We start from the raw sequence: 20,913 nt of genomic DNA, 5'->3' as shown, positions 1-20,913 counted from the left end.
CTTTTGTCTAATAAGGATGAGATCCTACAAAAGCCTTTCCTTTAGAGGGGGCATTAACAAGGTGTTCCCTTTTCACCCAGTTACTGACTTCCACAGAAGTAGCAGGAAATGAATTTTTACTCTCCTTTTTGTCAAAATTAATTGGAGTATTTCTAAAAGGGGACTGCCTGAGCCACATTGTGAACACAGAAGCTGGGAAAACAGACTAATTACTTCATGTTAAACATCAGAATTACTTATTATTTCTAGCCATTGTTTCTTAGAAAACATTGCTAAAAATAAACCTGAAGTTTATGTAACAATGGCATCAAAAACTTGACCATATCTGGTCTGTCTGGGGAATTTTGAACTTTTTCCTTTTCACCTCTGAACCCCAAATAAAGCTCTAGTCAGAAAATACTGCAAACCTAAGGCTCAGATCATGCATGTACAAGTCCCCCACTTTACAAAAATCTCCTAAATCACAGAACCATAGATTGGTTTGGGTTGGAAGGAACCTTAAAGACCACCTAACCATTCCAACCCCGCTGCCATGAGCAGGGATAACTTTCACCAGACCAGGTTGCTCAGAGCCATATCCAGTCTGGCCTTGAACATTTCATGTGACATCCCCAACTTCTCTGGGCAATCTGTGGCAGTGCCTCACCGCCCTCACAGTGAAGAATTTCTTCCTAGTATCTAATCTAAACCTACTCTCTTTCAGTTTAAGTGTTGATAGGTAAGTCATTTAAGGCACCTGGATGAAATGAGCAAGAAAAAGTGATAGCTCGGTTTAGTACCTGCAAGTATGCCTGTATTCGTGAGAAAAAGTTCTGTGGCACTTGTAGACATGAACAGCCTGTATAGTGGGACTGGCATGGGCAGGTGCCAGAGCAACAAAATCTGTGTTGGTCCATTGCAATTGGCTGGGATGGCAGTGTCTTTTCTGGATGGGTAATGAAAAACAAAAGTCTGGAATTTCCTGGAAGTCCTGGGGGGATGTTCTGGCCCCCTGAAGCTCTGGGTACACACCAGGACTCCTCCAGCCTGCTGCACCATCAGCTGAAGTTTAGATTTCTCATTCAGGGCTCAGGAAGTGGACACTGAACATACAATATGTCCTTCCTTCTAAAAACCTGTCCATCATACCGGTTGTGTTGAGAAACAGAAACACAGAAGTGCAAAACTGGTGTTTGATTTTTTAAAAATAAAAGAAAAATAATAATCATAATAATCATCAGCATGTAAGGTACAAAAAGCCAGGGAGGCTGCAGCTACAGTAGTCACGGGTCTGCCCTCTGCACCTTCCTCCTGTGGAGTAGATTTTTAAGTTCAGAGTCGGAGGGAGAAATAGGTGCTTAACACCTACTTAGAGCATTTCAATTCCTCTTTTGAACTTGCCGGGGCACAAGGAGCCCCCTTGTCCCAGCGCCGCCTGGGGGAGCCTGCGCTAGAGCTCAGCTGGGCCCTGGGACAATGCAGCCCCTGTTCTGGGCCCGGCTGTCGCACAGAGACTATAATTATCTCTCTTCTAATGACCAGCCAGGCAAGATAACAGTTTTCATGCTATGTTTAGAAAACAATGTCTTACTACAAATTGACGGTTCATTCGTCTGCAAAAGAGTCTCTCTAACAGTCCTAAAGCAGCTGCCATTCTTTTGCATCCCAGTTCCTTTATTTGCTGCACATTTCCCTTTTGGAAAACCTGAGTAAATGCTGCGCAGGCAGCACAGCTTTCTGCTGCCACACAAGAAGCTCAGAAAGGCACAGAAATGCCCAAAAAATCTGTAGCTGTTGAGATTGTATCTCTGTTAGTAAATAAAACCCTGACGGTGTGTCTTGTCAGAGCCTGCATCGCCCTTGTGAACTCTCGAAGCCCCCAGCCCAAAGGGGCTGCAGGCACCGCTGCAAGCACGATGCAGGGCAGCAGTAAAACTGCCTTGTACCGACTCCTGACGATGCCCAGAGGAAAGCAAGCTGATGCAAAAAAGAGGGATGTGAAGGGACTTGTAGATAAAATGGGAGCATGTATTACTGACAAACTTTTCTTCCAGCACTGCGGCCCATAGACAAGTCAGGGTCTACTGAAATTCTGTAGGCTCCAAAGGCATCTGTGGGGTAGCTGTACTGAGCAGCAGCGACTGCAGCTTGTGTGGGTATAGCTGCCCCTTGCAAAGACCGTGAGGTGCCAGGTTTGGGCAGTCCTGACAGCATGGCACTCATGGGCGAGCTGCCCAAGTATTTGCTCTGGGCTCAGCAAACATTCTGCGCCTAACTCTGTGCTGGGGCAGCTCTACATTTGGTGGTGTCTGAGGGCTGCTACCACATCCTCTGCAGGTGCCCTGCCAGCAGAGAACAGAGCCCATTCCCTATTTCTGCAGCCAACTCACCCTCATCTCGCTTGCCATCTTTTCTGTTCTCCTCTGCAGCAGGACGTGGCTGGGTTGCCTTGGGCTGTCTTTCCTCTTTGGGCTCATTTTTCAGTGACCGGGGCCTGGAAAAAAACCCAGAAAGTGTTGAACAGAAAGAAAATTTCCCAACGGCTTGGAAGCATCAATATTTCTCATGAAAATGCATTTTAATTTCAAAAAATAAATAACACCATCTGCAGCGTTGTCCTTCTCTTTTTAAGCAGAACGCCCAAATCTATAGCTCATATCCTGAACTGGAAACACGTTCGCATTCAGAAGAGTATAAGCATCTCTGGTTCATTCAAATTATCTAGGTTTATGCAGCTCTTAACACCAGTCTTGCTGTAGTGGCTGAACTGACTTTCCAGCACTTCTAAAGTCCATCCCATCTTTGCTTTATCTCCAGAACTTCAGAGTGCATTAAGAGGTCAGTGGCACATAAAGAACACAGTCAGTTACCCTTAATGTGACTCATTCTACAGAACATCCCATAGACACAGATATAAAAAATACATTCAACTTGCATTTGCAAACTGTTACTCAGCCTATCACCTTATAAAATATCTTTGTAAATGTAACACATGTAACACAGCAGCCAACAGTCCTTCAGCTGGCAGCTTGTTTCATATGAAAGACGTGCATAATTGCCAAGTGACAGTTACACATGCGCCAAAATTTCAGGGAAAATTCTGAATGTTCTCGTGTAGCTTCGTGCAGTCCTTTAATGTCCCCACCAGGATGATCTGGGGATTTCCAACACCTTCAGTCTTGTACACAAAACTCTGGAAATTTTTACCTCTCAAAAATCACTCATTTACAAGGAAGTTTGGACACAGCCATGTCTGTGCCTCTCAATCTCCCTGCCAGGTTCCTTTAGGGACTCAGAAGGCTTCATTCTTTTTTGTTTCCCCCAAATACATCGTTCACCCTTCAGCCCATAGAACAGGGGTGAGACATAGAGGAAAGCTGGCAGCAGTGCTGTGTATTCTGGCTGTGGACAACTTCAGTGAGTCAGAGCTACAAAAGGGTGAGGGCTCCCGGACTACAGGGCTATTTTCACAGCTGCCAGCCAGCTGAGGATGATGGGAGTCCGTCCTGCTCGCCTTGGTGGGAGCCCATCCTTCTCACCTCTCTTGCACTGCATCTTCAACACTTCAGAATTTTGTTCTCCTGGGCTTGGCTGAAGAAGTTTTAGGACATGAAGCATAGGAAGAAAGAGGCTGTTTGGAAATGAGACTACATGGGTAGGGGAGTGTCCAGATGAGGGAAGTGAGAGGTTAGAGTAGTTCCAATGGAACAATTTGGTACAAGTATTACAAGGGCAATTATTACTGGCATCACATAAGTCAGAAAAACCTACTTTTACCCTGTTTTGGAGACAGATTTTCCACCAAACTGCATCTCAAAATATGTGGTCATTTGAGACATAAAGCCTCAGTCTTCCGTGGTCTACATCTTCTATTCTCATTGGTGAGATCTGTGTGTAGAAAGAAATACATAGATTAGGGAATAATTAGATTTGAAGTAGAAGCTCATATGGTAATCTCCTAAAGCCAAAGTTCAGAACAAAATTCCTGAGCATGGGATTATGCAATACTGAGGTCTGCAGGCTTGGTTTGTTTTAAAAACAAAAGACCACAAATTAAGAGTTCCTGCTCCCAGTCCATGTGGTTTCCTTTTTTGATCTTGGTCTCTCAGAAACAGAACCCTGTGATTCATTTCTATGCAAAACCAGAAGGTTTTAAAATATTCTAATATACAAAATTAGTAAAAGAGTGTTTCTCAGCAATTTCTGGCTGCACCTACACTGTCACAGTACCCAGGACTGGGCTCTGGAGGCCACTTTCTCTGCCATCATGTTTTCTAGCTCTTCATTTCCCCTCCAGGGCACTCAGATACCAAGGAATGTAGTTTTGGAAGCTTAGCTATTCCTCATGTTGTCTGCATGACCCATATGTTAGAGAGACCACTCCTGCCAATTGCCAAGGGCTGCCAACACACATGCCATAAGGCTGCACAGCTTGGCCCTCACTGTGTCATGTCTCTCACCAGCACCTCCACCAACAGCATGTCTTCAGAAAACCAGCACTACCCATAATAGCCTCATTTATAGTGCTGGCACTCATTCAAATCCATAGCTCACTTTCCTCCCAAAAGAAGCCTGGAGCCCCGAGATGTCTTCTTCAGTCATTAAAAAATGGAAACACTACTCACAGGTCCATGGTTTTCAAAGTGTTCCCCAGAAGAGCCCTCGTCAGGTGAGAGACCTCAGCCTGACTGTGCCTGCTGGGTTGCAGGTGGGCTGCAGACCAGCATCAGGTGGGAGGGATACAACTGGAACAGTCTGTAGCAAAGGCAAAGCAGCAATGACCACGGGCTGGGGAGGGTCATGGGCAGGGTATGGAGGAGGGTGGCCATGCAGAACGTCCTGGGGTGTGGGGTCGGGCATCCTGACCCTCAGCAGCTGACCCTTCAAGGAGGCAAGTGATTTGGAGGTCCTAACAAAGCAGCACTAGAAGATGACAGAGGGGCATAAGGTGGTTTTGGCTTTTGTAGTGACGTCATTGTAGTACAGGTTAGTTTTTTCTAAACTAAAGGTATCCGAAAGATATTTATCTGAGAAGGCTTGAAGGAAACATTTCCAATTAGAAATAATGCAGTTAAGAAGAAATAACATTTTTTGAAAAGTACAAAACATATAAGGAAAAATGTTATGCAGTGCAAGGAGCATGAGACTATCATTTTTAAGAGATCTGTAATGCAAAATTGAAACTAATTTCTTAACTTCAATTTTCTGGTTTCCACCACAGAAGTGGATTTCAGCTTAGGCTTTCAAAATGGTTTCTACAGCATTCCTGTGTTTCCTGATTTGCTGAAGACCTTTTGTGAAAGGTGGTTCCTTGATCAAGTTGTCATTACTAGACATAAATTAATTTCACCACTTACTGCCTTACTTCAAACCAGTGCCACATGCCAGGGTAGTTCCAGTTTTGGTTTGTTTTTTTTTTAATAACAAATATTTTCTGACTCCTTATCCAACCAGTCCCTGGCTTTGGCATGGGACATCACTAGTCATACAAACTGTAGGAGTTACTGAATTGATAAAAGTTTTCCGTGAGCTATTGTATAAATTTACTAGCATGCTTAACGATGAGTTTGGCTTTTGATCTAGACATATAATTCACTTTTGTAGTAAAGGGTTATGTGTAGCTTTAATAAGCAGAGAGTAAACATCCTAAGGTTTCTCTAAATTTCTGCTTCTAAGTTTCTACCTAAAAAAAATGTTGTTTTGTTTGAACATGCTACAGAAATTCCAAAACCATCCCCAGGGTTATGTGCAGTTTTTTCAGTGCCTTTAACAGAAATTCTTTGCTTTCAGACTAAATATGTACCTTTAGGGCAATTCTGACACACGACACCAATTCTTAGTTTGCAGGCAGCACAATAGCATGGTTACTCCGCGCTCTTTATTGTCCAATCTGAGAAACCATGTATTGCACTTTAAAAAGTCACTTTGACCTGTTTGAACTATTTGTTGGAAATAGAAAATGGCACATTTTCTAAAAAAAAAAAAAGAAAGAAAGAAATGTGGCCACAAATCTCATGCTACAAAGCTAGCACAACCCTCCGCGGCACTGCTGAATTGCAAGTACTTACCTCTGCCCTCTACTTCTTGGGAAAATGGCAGTGCCAGAGATTGATGGCACCTGGCTGGGGTCTGAATGATGTTAAGCAGAAGTAGTCAAATTAGAAAAGGGGAAGAAGTTTTTCTGAGAGTGAGGGGGGCAGATACGTGAGCAGACAAAAGCCATGGTGGGGAGGAGAACAGAGGGAGGAATTTTTCTGGATAGGGATTCACAGGTTTAAGCTAACAGCAATTCCCAATGAGGTACGAAAGCTGTGCATCAAAATGAAAAATTAATGCATAATATATTAGCAGAAACCAGGAAAGCACACTGTAATGGTCCCCAAAGAAGTCATCATCCAGATAGTCCAAATTATATTTTCTCTGTGGGTGGGTGACATATTCTAAATGTATCCTTCCTTTGCTGGAAGGGGCAGGTCAGACCAACATAATTGATGGCTTTCTTGCTGAGACAGATGAACGTGTATAATCATTGCAGTTTTATTTAAGCTCTGAGAAAGGTCTGGCAAGTTAAATCACACTGTAGTCTTAAATAAATTACTTTCTTCTGAAAGAGCTCTGTGGTAAGTAGAGAAATCATCGTCACTGTTACTTCAACCTTATGTTTTAATTTCAGGGCATTGCATGAACACAAAATGAGTAGTGCAGAGCTGCTTGCATTTTTTTGTCTCTAAATTGCTGGATATAGCATCTCTTCATTATACTTACCTGAATGAGAGCTATTTTAGACTAAATTCTTCTTGCCAACCTGCATATAAACATTTGTTCAATCAGCTCAGCAAAAAATTACTCCTGTGCCCAAAGTGCAACTTAGGTAGAATTTAGACCTCTGAATCCACCCATACCTCACTTCAATGACTTGAGAGTGACTTGACAGGTACCCCACAAGAGGTACTGGCTACCAGCAGTCCCCACAGCCCTCCTGTGAGCCAGGAACCTCATGGAGCAGAGCAGGCACCATTTTAAACATTATGTGGCAGCCACAACAATCAAAGTCTTGTAATAAAAAGCAAGTGGTGAGAAACTTTAATCAGGGGTAGCTGTATCAGGGCTGTCCATGGCCTCAGAGAGTTTGAACCCAAGTTTTCTTCATTACTAAAGAAGTCCCCCATCATCAGACTCCAGGGCACAAAAGGTTGAGAGACCCCAATTTTCTGTGACAAAGAAGGACTCATTTGCAACCAGAAATGCCAAACATGGGGTCAGAAAGAAAGCAAGTGAGGAGGGGACTGACTTGCCACTTGCATGGGAGCGGAGGAGAGCCAGAGTCTCCCTGCTTCCTCTTCCTCATCTGAATGTGCAAATCACGGGCCTGCAGCAAGAAGTGGCTGCCCTGAAGGTGGGGGACCACCACTGCCCGGATGTGGGATTCACATGGCCACGGAAAGCATCTGGCAAACAGGCTGTGGCTACACTGTCTTAGGAGGTAAGGAGTATGTTAATGCAAAGAATCTTTAAGTGGAAGAGCACAAGCTGTCCCCAGGCCCAGACACTCCTTTAACAGTGGTTTCGTTATTCATTTTACTAAACACACAACTGCTGAAGGTGTGACATATGATACTTCTTACAACCCCTCTACCACAAGGGAAAGACCTGCAGCCATTGAAGCCTTGTTGGCTTTCTGAGACACTGGGTAATTGAGCGTTACTACTGTGCTCTGAAGCTCAGCAGTGCTTCCAGGAAGCACTTTTGCATTCTTTCATATATGAAAGAAAACAGGTGACCGTTCACTCACCTTTTTTTATAGCAGCAGGTGATGAAGTCTATGATATTTTTAAATTCCTGGATGCATATATTCTATTTCAGACCACACAAAGAGTTAAGTCTATCCTCCCATGCAGACAAGCTCACCTCACAAAACAGCACCTTGGATCTTACATTTTGTGACCTGGCCTGGAATACCTACAGGCTAATCTAAGCCTCCAAAATGAACTATAGCTATCAATTCAAACTTTCTCAGCAAAACTCAGTACCTCCAGTTTTTCAGAAGGCAGCCCTTAGATATTCTTTTTATGTACAGACTTCCAGAGCAACTCAGTGCACCGAGGGTACATAACTTCTTCCCTCTGAAAAGAAAGGGGGTGAAACTAAACCACATGTGACAAGTGCCAGTCATATTACCTAGCGTGCACCAAAATGAACAGTTCTTGTACTGCCAAGCAAGGTACAACACTATGGGTACAGAGTATGAGCATGAAACAAGGAAAGGGCTAAACAATTTAAAAAGAAAACCAAACAACAAAATATAAAATGCTTTCCTCTAGAAGATGACGATCAGTTCTTGTTTATCCAAATCGGTTTATTCACACTTACACCCAGCCCACTTGATTTTCCCATGAAGGGCACATATTTAACTCAACCCACAGTTCTTAGAGATCATGCTGTTAACTCCATGCCACTTGCTCAAATAGCTTTCAAACAAAGTCCATTTCTGTTTTTCTTTATGTTGCCAGTGTTGCTGAGATATTAGAACCCCTTGAAAAGGAGAACAATAACACACACTACTATGGTACAAAGAGAGTATACAAATTAATTTCTGTGGCACAGGAGATTACAGGAGATAAACTGCTTACTCCTGCAGAGGCAAAGCACATGGCCCTAGCAAAGAATTTCAGCTTGCACGTGGAACGGACAGCAGTGCCTGACACCAAAAACCAAGGACTTAAAAATCTACACTTCCTCCAGAAAATGTTACAGTTTGCCATACTGTGACAGTTTATGTGCATTTAAACCATCTGTTTGTTTGTAGTATGTAGCAACTCTCTGAGATCTTTATAAAAGTCAAGTTGCTAATAAAAGGTCAGTATAAAAATCTTACTTTATACACAGAAAGAATGGTTTGCTAACTCTGTTTCTCCACTAACATTCAAGCTTTTTCAAGTGTTTGTGCTCAGGAAAAAGTAATCAACATAATAGTCTTTCAAATAGACCTTTGATTTTAAAAGGTAAAATATCAGCAGCATTAGGAAACTCTGAAGGAGATGCTTCTTACTACATTTGTACTTAGCTGGGATTGAAGCACATGTTAATGTAATGCATATACTTAATAGCTTTCCTAGGCATAAGAGTCACTTCTGTAATGACAGTCTGAAGGATTCAGATGGGAAAATATGCTCTGATAAACAGAGATCCAGCACACAGTTTAGGAGATTTAACAGTGAATAGTCACTACTTCCCAGTTCTGATTGGGACTGTAAATACTGCCTTAATAGAAATCTGATTAGGAGAAATCTCAGCAAAACTCACACTCCAGACTAATCCAAAGTAGAAACTTTTCCGTTTGTTTTAATGGGATCTATTCATTTTGTAAAGGAACAAAGGAAGTACAGGTTTGTATTCAATAGCAAAGTATCATTCTTGATCTACAGATAAAACATCCCCAAACCTTTCAGTGGACCTACACAGACTAAAAAGTCTGTTGTAATTATGGGTTGGAGCCCTGCTTTCCCGTTCCTTCCCAGAGAAAAAAAAAAAACAACACTGCTTTATTGCAAGCTGTTGATCCCTTTACCAGCCTGAAGAAGCAGATGCCATGCTAGTGCACACTATAGGAGATCTCACATAGCTTAAATCAGGTGACACCCTAGGCCCCAAATACAATGAATGCACACAGACTTCCCACAACAGAAAGCCTGGAGCTTCTATGCCTGATGCTTAATAGTCAGCAGTGTAAATCCTCCTGTGCATTTCCCCATGTGACAGACCAAGGTCTAAAGGCCAGGACCACCCCTTGGAGTACTGTCACCAGAGCTGTGTCACAGGATGTCTGTGCATTTCTCCTGATGTGCCACTGCCAAATGTAGAAATTAATATAGTGGCAAAAATAAGTTTCTTTACTATTATAACTTATTTCCATGAAGATACTAGTATAAACTGCACCAGAAAAGGTACTGAGTCCACAGTAAGTGCTTTTCTGTTTAGCTAAACTGTTAAGTAAATCTAACAGCCTTGTCTAAATCCTTCCGGTGTCTTCCTTATTGATAAAGATCTCTTATTGCAGGCTGAGGGTTCTGCTGAACTCTGCTGAACCCCTGACAGGCTTTACATATTAAATCCTTTTAGATTTATTGGCTTCTTTCTGCAGTAAATTAATAATAATTTAGGAACAAAAGCCCACTTTCTGTTGCCATGAACAGCAGTGCCCACCAGCAGACTAGGTAGAGATGCTGGTGCAATGCAATTGCAGGCAAGCCTAGGGTACTGCCACCCGAGAAGACCTGGATGGCTCCAGGAGTGGCTGGCCATGCCCTGGGGACAGCAGGGCTGGGGGGCAGCACGGCCTTCAGAAGGCAGTGGGAAGTCTTGTGCAGCACTGGTGATACAGGTGGTTACACATTTTGTAAGACAGGAAAAGTTAGGCAATATTGGACTCTCTCCGCAGAACACACAGCAGCCCACCCATGAAGCCAGATTTTACACGAATGCTTTACCATCTCAGACCTCTTCTACTCTAATTAAACTGGTGAAGAAAATATCTCAGCACCAAGTCAAATACTGTCGGGACAAATTCACACAAATCTCTTTGACTTTAAATAAAGATGCCATAGCTGAATTTATTCACTGCAAATTTTGGGAATGCTCATATTAAGATGCCTTTTGCAAAGTCTAAGCCAGTGTCAGTATAATCTTTAATGGTGCATGGTAGTTCTGCAAATGAATTGCAACTCTTATTCTGCCTCTTCTTTTTCAGCGATTGACCTAAAGTGAAAATTCTTTGAAGGAGAGCAATTGTTTGATACCTCTGTTGTGTTAATGGGTTGAAACATAAAAGAGAGGAGAAAAGCATCTAAGTTTCGCTGAGCACTCTTCTACATCTTGTTGCTACTTCTTTTAACAGCTTCACAGTGGAAATACACTGCAGTAAATGGTTAAAATGGATTTTTGTTCCAAAAGATGGGCAACGCTTTTTAATAGAACCTATCCATGACAGCAGAATATCACCACATAACTGCTCTTGCTGCTATGGCTTGTACAGCCTGGGGTCACCCCCACTGCACTGCCCATCATTTTTCAGAAAGACACAGTCACCATGCTGAGCCACTTTCCATAGCCCCTGGATTCAGTTCAATGGCTTCTGAGAAACCTCTGCTGCTTTCAGCTTTAGCAGCCTAGCAGGAAAACTTTTTCAGGGAGATCACCAAGGAAAGACATTGTGCTATTAGGAAGTGACGCTGTTAGTATGTCCTGGTATTTGAAATTCTCCAACTGTGGCACAGAAACAAAAATCAGAGGTGCATCTGCTCTATGTGAAAAGAGTTATAAATTATATAGACATATTACTGGCTAAACACAGTTTAGGTTAGCCTACTATTTTAGTCATCCTCATAGCATGTGGCTTGCTTGAAAAAGAAGAGCAATTAAAGTAAAAATATGGAAACATTTTATAGGAAGACAGAATGCAGATTTTCTTTCTCTCCTGTATCTGCCTTCTTAGTCTAACTTTCTGGGGTGACTGACTGATTAATTATGAGTTCCCAACACAGGATTCCTTCAACCATCATGAAATAACAACAAAAGCAGCAGGTGATGCCAAAGAGGAGCTGAGAGGGGTTATCTCCACAAAGTTTAAATTCTTGTAGCCTGGCCAAGAGCTTCAGGGATGGCAGGGGTCATGGATGCAGACCCAGAAAAAAATGTTTTCCAGATGTTCTGACAGAATCCTCTTAATCTCAGGTTCTCACATATGTACATACACATACACATCCACATCCTCAGAAAAGGAAAGAAACCAGTAATTTGGCTCACAAAAGATGGAATAATTGCAAAATACTGTATGCAACATCTGTCAGGAGTAAAAGGATTTATTTATGTTCCCCATATGATATGAGATTACCTGGTGTGGTTTGATGTGCAGAAAATACAATTAGGTGATTATTTCTTAGAAGAGCAGTGAACAGATTTGAATAGATGTCAGAGCATGTCCGTGCCCATCATGCCCTCTCCTGATGCTGGCTTCTGAAGTAAGTATGTGAATGAATTCTTGGTTTCCTGGAGCAAAAGACAAATTTTGGAGACAGGTGAAAAATTAGTCCATGGGAGTGTGACAGCCCAAACACCATCTCCTCTGGGGATATCAGCTCTTCTACAAAGGGTGATAAGAGGATGCAGCATGTGAGGACTGTGAAAGGTTGAAGAAGAGCGCACAGTCCCTCTTTCCCCACTGTTCCTGTCTCATCTGCAATACCTCCAAATGCAGCCTGATGTACTCTTCTTTTCCTTTTCAGTGCTCCCTAGCAACGCTTCCAGATTTTGCTTTACTCACCATGAAGGCCACAGTCATTGCAACCTTCTTTGGTAAGTATAGTTGATGTGCTGCAATCAGTAGTTTATGAGTTTGTACTCTCCTGTCCGGGATGCCCAGTGGCTGCTGACTTATTCTCTTCCCTTTGGACTCCACAGCTGATGAAACTCTCAGTGGCACGTGTAAGCCTTGGCACAGATTTTCAGAAATGGGCTACACAAACTTCCTGACTTTGGCATAGAAAAAGTATTAATTACTTGCAGAGATCTCTAAGTACATGACCAGTTGCATGCAGTCCATATCAGGTGGGCCTGAAAAGTGTCTGTAATGTGAAGATTCCCTCTAAAGAAAAATCAAGTGTTTAAATTCTCCCTGTTCTTGCTCTTTCCATGAACAAGATGGTACCAAAAGGTTATAAATGTGTCTTATTTTCTTTCCCCTGGCAGTCGGGGTCTCACTTTTTGGGAGCATGTAGAAACTCCAGAACTTGCATTTCATCTTACATGAACACTCTGGTTGTGACATTCCCAGACAATATTCCCTCTAGCTGTTATCCTCAAGTCTGTCAGGACAGTTGTTCTTAGTTCAAATTCATAGCAATCTATGTAGTTTTTCTACATAAATTACCAGATTAATTTCTCCACATTATATTATGGTATAACATTCCAAGTAGTTGAGATATTGCATTTTATTTTCCACTCATGCATTCTTTTTTTTTTAACTACAATTTTGCCCTGGTTACACAACTGCACCACTGACAAAAGGCCCCAATACTGCATCTACGCACTGTCACTTCAGACAGTGTGAGACTGCTTTTGCTTTTGAGCAAGTTCTAGGTGTGATAAACTCTATAAACTCTGCAATCAGTCTAGGGGGAGAAGAGCATAAAAGAAAGAAATTAATTCTGTTGCATATTCTATTAAGATTAGCTTAAGAAATGACAAAAGGATCATCTTAGATCACATCATAGAGAGTTTCAATTCACTTTGAAAGCTCAGAGAAGGGAAAGGTGAATAGGAAAGTCAATATATTTGTAATGAAGTTATCAATTATCCATAATACAGTGCTTATAAAATAAGCCCAGAGGATAAGGAGGTTCTGTATGTCATCACTTAGCAAGCGAACATAACAAGTAAGCTACATGCATTTATAGGGATGTATCTTTTAATGTAACAGCATATGTCTCTTTTACTACTACACTTTTCAAATCATTATCCTGCTTACTGAAGAAAATGAGTGCCCTTGCTGTGACAGGATACTGGGACATGCCACCCTAGAAGCTCATACAGTCTGTAATGCTGCCCAGTATCCCACACCTGCTGCCACCAGCGAGTGAAACATTGCAACACAAAATTACAGGGTAACTTTCCCAAAGGGCTGTTATGAAGAACCTTTCACTCCCGAGCTTCCCGGCTGCTTTATGCACAGAGCACATTGTTTCATTAACATTCCTATCACACCAATTACAAAGAGTTCCCACTGCTTGTGGAAATACTTTTGTGGTTTTCTGGACCACATGGACTCCATGGCATCTTTAGACAGTGAGTTCCACAGATGAATATGTGAACTGAACTGATCTTTAATCCCCTTCAAAGAACTTCCCCACAGTAGATGCCATCATGACTGCAAAGTTAACCACCAAGTAGAAAACTAGATGTGGCTGAAAAAACTCCTATTTCAGGTTTTCAACCTGTTGATTCAAATTTGAGAAATCTCATGCACAGGAGGTTGTGGCAGCTGATGTTGATAGTCCTCCTTTTTCCTGATACTATCTTTGTTTTTTCTAGGTGTGTTTCTTACATGTACATACACAGCCAAGGAAGCCACAAAGAAGACAAAAAAGGCTAAGCTATGTAAGTGGTCTCAGTAGAATTTTTGTCTGTTTTACAGCAGACATGTAATAATGCATAAGAAAGGTGCAAAGTGAGATTATATTCTGGTAACTCTTCACAGTTGTCTGGAGTGAATGGCATATTTTAGCTAAAAGATTCTTTTATTGAAAACAAATCACTAAGTAAAGTGTGCATCACTTAACATATATAAAAGGAAAATTTTGTAATTCACTACTAAAATGTATCTTCATAGGTCATTAGGTACCACACAAGAATCAAAGCTAGCACTAATGTTTTCACAGAGAGAGAGAGAGAGAGAAATACATTAAATGAACCAGCTTTAACACGAAGCATATGTAGCTGATTAGTGTGAGACAAGTGGTGCATGTCTGTGCACTAGGATGTTTAAATTTCAGCTATACTACTGCAGGACCATTCTGTCTGCAGATTATTTTGCTCATGTAGCTGACAAACAAGCCTGCTGCGAGGTTGTAAATGCACACTTAAACCCCTTGTTCAAAGTAAATTGTACCCAGCAAAAAGTTTTAAAAATTAAGGGCAAGATAATGGGCTGTGACTGCAGCCTGACATTATAGATGGCACAGAGCTACATGAGCACAGCGGGAGGCTTGGGAAGCATCCCTACCCCCTCCTTCCCACGTGTTAACCACAGGCTGGGTGACTACACTTCTTTCTCTCTCCAGCAAAGTGTCATAACAGATATTTCCTTCAGAGAAGCAAACAATTCTGAAGGTCAGAAATATCCACAGGCTTCCTTATTCCATCCTTAGTTACTGCCACATCCCTTGGTACAGCAGTTATTATGTGTTATGTTGCAGATGCAGAAGACACAGATGTCTTGTATCCCAAAACTATTGAAATGAAGGCTTAAGAGGAGGGCATCCCTGTCACTCAGTTACTCACTGTTTCATGGCAAGATCACTCAGCTATGAAAACATTCAATCTGACTTTATCAAGATTTTGCATTCACAGATGTACCCCAGATTGATTGTGATGTCAAGGCGGGGAAGATAATCAATCCAGAATTCATTGCAAAATGCCCTCCTGGATGTCAAGATGTAAAATACCGTGTTTATGGCACAGACATTTATGCTTCTTTTTCCAGTGTCTGTAATGCTGCAATTCACAGGTGAGTGAGTTGAAATGAGCGAGGCACTCAGACAAAACTGTCATCTCGGTGTAGGGTGCTTTCGACTTTTCAAATTCTTTACTTCCTTGTAGGTTTGATTGCAGGCTGCTGTAGAAAACCTGAGAGAAAGACCATGTGTGATGGAATGGATCTATTCTTAAAAAGTGCTGTCAATCCTGTATTCCTATAGAAATTAGTTGTGTTTGAAGAAGTGTCTCACCTTTGGAGAAATGGCTTGAGATTTCCAGATCTCTCATTCATGCATAACAAATTACTATTGTACTATTATTATTCAAGTGGAAGAAGAGATGGAGCTGCTACTACTAATAAATCTTCAGAAAAAATAGGTATATCACCAGTGATGAATACATATAACTCTCATACTTCTGGGATTGGTTTGTTTCTCTGGGTTTGAATTTAACTGTCCTTGACATCAAAGACTGAGTAATGTGCTCTCCTGCCACATAAAAGGACACTGCAGGAGGAAGTGAGTAACATAAATTTTGTAGCACAAGTTTTTCAGAGTTTTATTAGCCATGCAAATATGTGCATAAAATTCTAATGGAGGATAACTGCACTATCAAAACACACCGCACTCGGAGGCGGGATGCAGAGGCAGGATGTGTTCAGCTGAAAATGCAGCAAGAAGTTATAAAGCCTGATTGACAGCTTGACTTAGTTCGGAGTTATTGGAGCTACTGCTGTGCTTCCAGTTCTGTGAAATACCTGGCATCTCGGGTAAAGTGGGGTGGATAGTTAAGGCTTTGGGACTTCACCCCTTGCCTCTGCACTGCTCAGCACTTAGGTTGAGGTGCCTGTGTGTGCACAGGGCTGCCACCTCCTGGCAGCTGTGCCCGCTCAGCCCTCGCTGGGGAGATGACTGCCAGGTGACCGGCTTTCCGACGGCAAACTCCTCCGTCAGATACTAGCGCACACTGGAAATTGTCTTGGCATTCAGAATTAGTCCCAAAGGGATGTTAAAAAATACTGGTAGCAACTGCAATCTCCCTGTAGCCTGGCTGGCTGTATTGTTACAGTGAGGGTTTCAGTTTTTCTCATTTGCCAGCTGGTTTTGGCCTTGTTAACTTAAGTGTTGCAGTTCCACAGACAGGGAATTTCTTCTCCAGACATTTATTTTAACAGCAGCTTCTCGCAATTATCAGAGAAAACTACACCACTAACATGCTCTTCAACCCTGTTTGTTGCCCAGTACTTATTTTCCTGCCTGGTCATTACTGCCAGCCCTACAACTCCCCTACAGTCATGGTTGCTTCCAGGTTGACCTGCTATTCTAATGACGCCAGAGCAGGTTGCATACACTGAAGATTTTCCATTTGTCTTGAGGTACATGTTACAGCACGTGGTAAGCACCACTTGACGTGCACCACACCTGGAGTCTGCCAGGTCTTCTACAGCTTCCAGCAATATTGTGTCCAGTTTACTCCAGGCTGAGGTCAGGAACAGCCTTGGATTTTTGCAGAAGACACATACTGAAACTCAAAGAAAACACATTCTGTCACATGGCTGGCCTGAAACCTCCTCTGAGTACCTCTGCCTGTATCTTCAGTCATTCAATCAAGCTTGCAGGAATTTTAACGAAGGCAGTGGCTTTTTCTTGTGTGCAACTAGGTCAAGCTTAAACAGCAGACCAGTAGATCACTGGGAAGAGCAAAGAGATCCTGACAGCTCTTAGCAACAAACTGCTCTTCTCTGTGTGGGAAGAGCACAAATATTTCCTAGCAGCAGACTTAGTAGTAGCATCACAGCCCCACCACTACACCTGGTTTAAAGGTAAAAGGAAACACTTCATACCTCTTGCATTGTAGAAAAGTTTTGAAGTTTTTTGCGGAATTTCTGCCTTGAGACACTGTATTTCCTCCTTGCAGTGGTATCATTGACAACACAGGTGGGAAGATCCTTGTCCAGAAAGTCGCCGGGCACTCTGGTTACCGCGGGAGCTTCTCCAATGGTGTCCGGTCCCTGTCACTGCCACGCTGGAGGGAGTCCTTCCTCGTGTCAGGTACCATTCTGGGATGGGGCACTGGAGCCACCTGCCCTCCCCACCTGCTCCCAACCACTGATTGCTGGGCAGCAATGGGCAGAGGTGGAAGCAGCCTCTCATTTTACAGACCTTGTTAGTCACCACAGGCCCACCCCGCCTAGCTTTGGCAGGAATAGTGCATTTGAGACACTTCTTGTTCTGAGCTTTCCATATAACCTGCAAAGAGACATGCATCCTGCCAGCAGTGGGCTCAGCTCAGCCCAGTGCAGGTCTGAGCCCACTGCAGGAGCAAAGGCTGTTCTGGAATGAGTCTTGGAAGGCACCTTAACTCCAGCTATTGATGTATAAATTTTGTTACTCTCCACCCTGGTAAGCAGTGTTGCTGAGGGACCTGAAAGGCCTTTTGGCCATTTGAAGCATCCTCAGCCTGCATCTGAGTTTGCATCTCCTGAAGTGGCTTCAGACTTGTCAAACCCCATATAGCCCTACTGTATGTATGCTAACCCTGTATTAAGCAATTTGATTGATGCATCCCAAGTACGTCAGGAACTCTCTGTTAGCCAAACAGTTTTGATATCTAATCAGTGCAGGTAAATCCATCTTAATTTAATGCATTCCTTTTTCCTCCCCATAGTATATATGGTAACCCACTTCCATTTACCAACAAAATGCAGAGATTTAAAAAAATTTTTTTTGCAGATTAGATCCCCTTTACCCCAGCTTCAGATTATCTTAAATCCACTTGCACTCATTCTGTGTGAAAGAGGGTTTGCTTGACCTTGCTTTACATTAAAATTCTAAATCTAACATTGGACCAGTTCTTGCTGGTCTGCACTTTTGGAGGTTTAAGATAGGTACAACCAATTGGTGTTAGTTAACTATATCATTCCTGGAAAAATCAACAGCTCAAGCAACTGAATATCTACTAAAAATAATGTGCTTTTCATTTGTGGACAGCAAAGGAGGTCTCAGAAACTGACCAAAACAAACTTTCATCTTGATTTTGCACTTATGTATTTGGATGCACTTTTTAAAAGTAGTCTGCCATGGGTACACCATATTATGAGAAGGATTTACTTTGGATGAGTGGGAACTTCCTCAAGTAGCTGAATTTCTACTTGTACTTGTTGCAGTTTTTTCTCCAACAAAAAGCACATTGTAATTCTGGTACATAAATGGGAAATAGGATTTTTTTTTTTTTTTAACCTCAACAGCTGCTCAGTTGTTATCCCATAAAACTGTAGAAATTCTTCCATGAAACGGTAGGGTTTTTTGATTTATGATAATAAATCTTTATTCTTAAATAATGAGACACTAGGAAAGAAGGTACAAGAGACAGTTGAAGGAGTATATAAAAGGAGATGATGAGAAACCTGGGTATGTGCAGGCGTGATGAAATTTGTCCCCCATGCACTTAATTCTATGCACACTGAGTGCTCTCATTGATGACAGCAGAACTCTTAGTTTATAAACTCGCTCAAATGTATATTTAGTATATCATATAACATATATATCATATTTTATATGTGAATAGGAAGAAAACTTTCACTATGCCTACTGAAAATGTGAGAAATTTAGAATTTTAGAGAAATTTAGAAGACTAAAACCCAGGAAGGTTGTGCTACTTAGCAGCCTGAGGCTGAATGCATACAGATCTTCTTCTCAGAAAGAGAAGAGCTGGGGATGGATTTTTTGTGATTATGAGTCATAAAAAGCCAGAGTTGCATAAAACATTCCCCAATAAAAATATAAAATCACCTAAGGCATTAATTTCAGGACAGCTTTAGAGCTTTAGAACTGAGTTCCCTATTCTCCAGCTGAATTCTCTTTCAGCAGACCAGACCTGTATGCAACACGGCACCCTGGGAATGTGCCAACAGTTTATTCCTAGTTAGGATATTGTCACCGATGTTTAAATTGTGAATGAACATGCATACAAAAGAGCACAGAAGAGGAATCCTTGGGGGACCCAGGAAATAAAGTGGCATGATTTAGGGGCAGTGGAGAAGGAGGTCTGTCCTCTGGGATTAAAGCAGCCAGCACACCAGGAGGTATGCAAATACCTTGGTGTTCACTTTCAAGCACTGAGATGCCTCCGCACTCAGTTGAATGACTCCATTCAGTTTAGTGGGAGTTTTGCAGCTAGTGGGTTAAGAAAATAGTCCTGAACTTCTGGGTTTTCTAGTCACAGATAACTGAGTGGGTGAGCAACCACTGCACTACAGCAGCCACCACGTTGTATTTCAATGGCCAAAGCTGGTGTTTTCAGCCCACATGAAAACACACTTTCAAGTATGTTAAGCAAACTCCAACCTTGATGTAGTTTTTTTCCAGTAGTGAAAAAGACATATTACCATTGCCCCAGAGAGCAGGGCCACATTCAGGTCAGGCCACAAGTCTACCTCTTGGTCACATATGGGATGCAAATTGCTGTTGATCAAAAAACCCAGAATCCAGCCTGCCCACCCTAGCAGGTGTATTTTCACAGAAGCAGGCTTCAGGTTTGCATTAGAAATCAGATTAGCACAGAAATATTCCAAATTAAAATCAGATTATCAAGCTACTGCTGCATCCATGTATCAACTGCTCAGTACTGACAACTCATCCACTGTTGGGGATAAAGGAAAGCATTTAGAAATCATCTGTGATCCTGTAACTTTTCTGTCTTTCTACTGAATTAGAAGATCTCCCTAGTCCTTCTTGGCTCCTGATCCCAGTTTTAGCTCAGGGGTTAGTAGATATAAAAACCTGCTGCCCTTCACTTACACCAGCTTCCATGAGAGAAGCCCAGAGGGCGAGAAGGAAGCTCTTTCCAGTTCGTCCATGCATGCTAACTTGCCAGCTCTGGTCCTTGGTGGATCGGTGTTGACATTAGTGGAGCTGCTCTCAGTTTATATCACTGTAAATGAGAAATGGAATAACTTCTAACATCACTACTCCTTAGTAACTCTAAGCTCTTTATCTATGGTTTTGTAATGACAACTAGAATTTTAGAGAGGAGCAAAACAAAGGAGATAGAGACATGAAAAGGGACAAAAGACGGACTCTCCAGCTCCATGGACATCTCTGCTCATTAGAGTTCCTCTAGCATACACCTTTCTTTGTGTGCCATCATGGGGGAAACAGCCCCCAGTTCCCAGGAGTGGCTCAGTCTGTAGGAATTAACTCTGTTTAGTGCTGTTGGTCCCTGGATTAATCACACAGGATGACAACTGACATGCTTTCAGTGCCATATATACCTCCTTAAAGAATCCCCCAAGGGAATAGAGGAGAGGTCATCATGACTCAGGTTTTGCAGGAGGCAGAGGTAGGTCTCACCAGAGCTGGTCCAGATACATGACACAGCACAGCATCTCGCAGACACACTCACCAGGGTCCGGAAGACCTACATCCATCAACTCCTAGAGGCCAAAGCAGTCTTCCCTGCTGGGCTTCTCTGCAACACTTTTAATTCAGCGATGTATGTGAGTACAAAAACTGTCCCAAGAGATGGAATTGCATGGCCACATGTACCAACAGAGTTAGCATCTGCTCTGGCACTAAAAAGATTTGTGGTTTAAAGCTTAACTGGGAAACATACCTCATTGTTTCAAGTCAGGACTCTCATTTTAGATCTAAATATAGGTACCATATGTTCCCACACACAAGCACA

At 42.3% G+C, this 20,913-nt stretch overlaps 1 protein-coding gene and 1 long non-coding RNA gene across 12 annotated transcripts in view; one reads left to right on the top strand and one right to left on the bottom strand.

Annotated features, from left to right (window-relative positions):
* VIT (vitrin) overlaps positions 1–20,913 on the top strand; it is a 54,610-nt gene that overhangs the window by 1,825 nt on the left and 31,872 nt on the right. For all 10 annotated transcript variants that reach the window (XM_048298762.1, XM_048298768.1, XM_048298767.1 and 7 more), the window contains exons 2-5: positions 12,261–12,330; positions 14,065–14,130; positions 15,103–15,259; positions 17,146–17,279. In XM_048298762.1, the coding sequence (XP_048154719.1) occupies positions 12,300–12,330; positions 14,065–14,130; positions 15,103–15,259; positions 17,146–17,279 (388 nt within the window). In that variant the 5' untranslated portion in view covers positions 12,261–12,299. The remainder of the gene's footprint in view (positions 1–12,260; positions 12,331–14,064; positions 14,131–15,102; positions 15,260–17,145; positions 17,280–20,913) is intronic.
* The window catches only part of LOC125323622, a 57,273-nt gene that overhangs the window by 15,843 nt on the left and 20,517 nt on the right, over positions 1–20,913 (bottom strand). For both annotated transcript variants that reach the window (XR_007202582.1, XR_007202583.1), the window contains exons 3-5: positions 11,870–12,024; positions 3,751–8,102; positions 2,370–2,473 (exon numbers count right to left, since the gene is read on the bottom strand). This is a non-coding gene — a long non-coding RNA (uncharacterized LOC125323622). The remainder of the gene's footprint in view (positions 1–2,369; positions 2,474–3,750; positions 8,103–11,869; positions 12,025–20,913) is intronic.

Source organism: Corvus hawaiiensis, chromosome 3 (assembly GCF_020740725.1).
Source record: "Corvus hawaiiensis isolate bCorHaw1 chromosome 3, bCorHaw1.pri.cur, whole genome shotgun sequence".
Classification (NCBI taxonomy): domain Eukaryota; kingdom Metazoa; phylum Chordata; class Aves; order Passeriformes; family Corvidae; genus Corvus; species Corvus hawaiiensis.
Note: the sequence above shows the minus strand (reverse complement) of the source record. Positions and strands in the feature narration are given on the sequence as shown.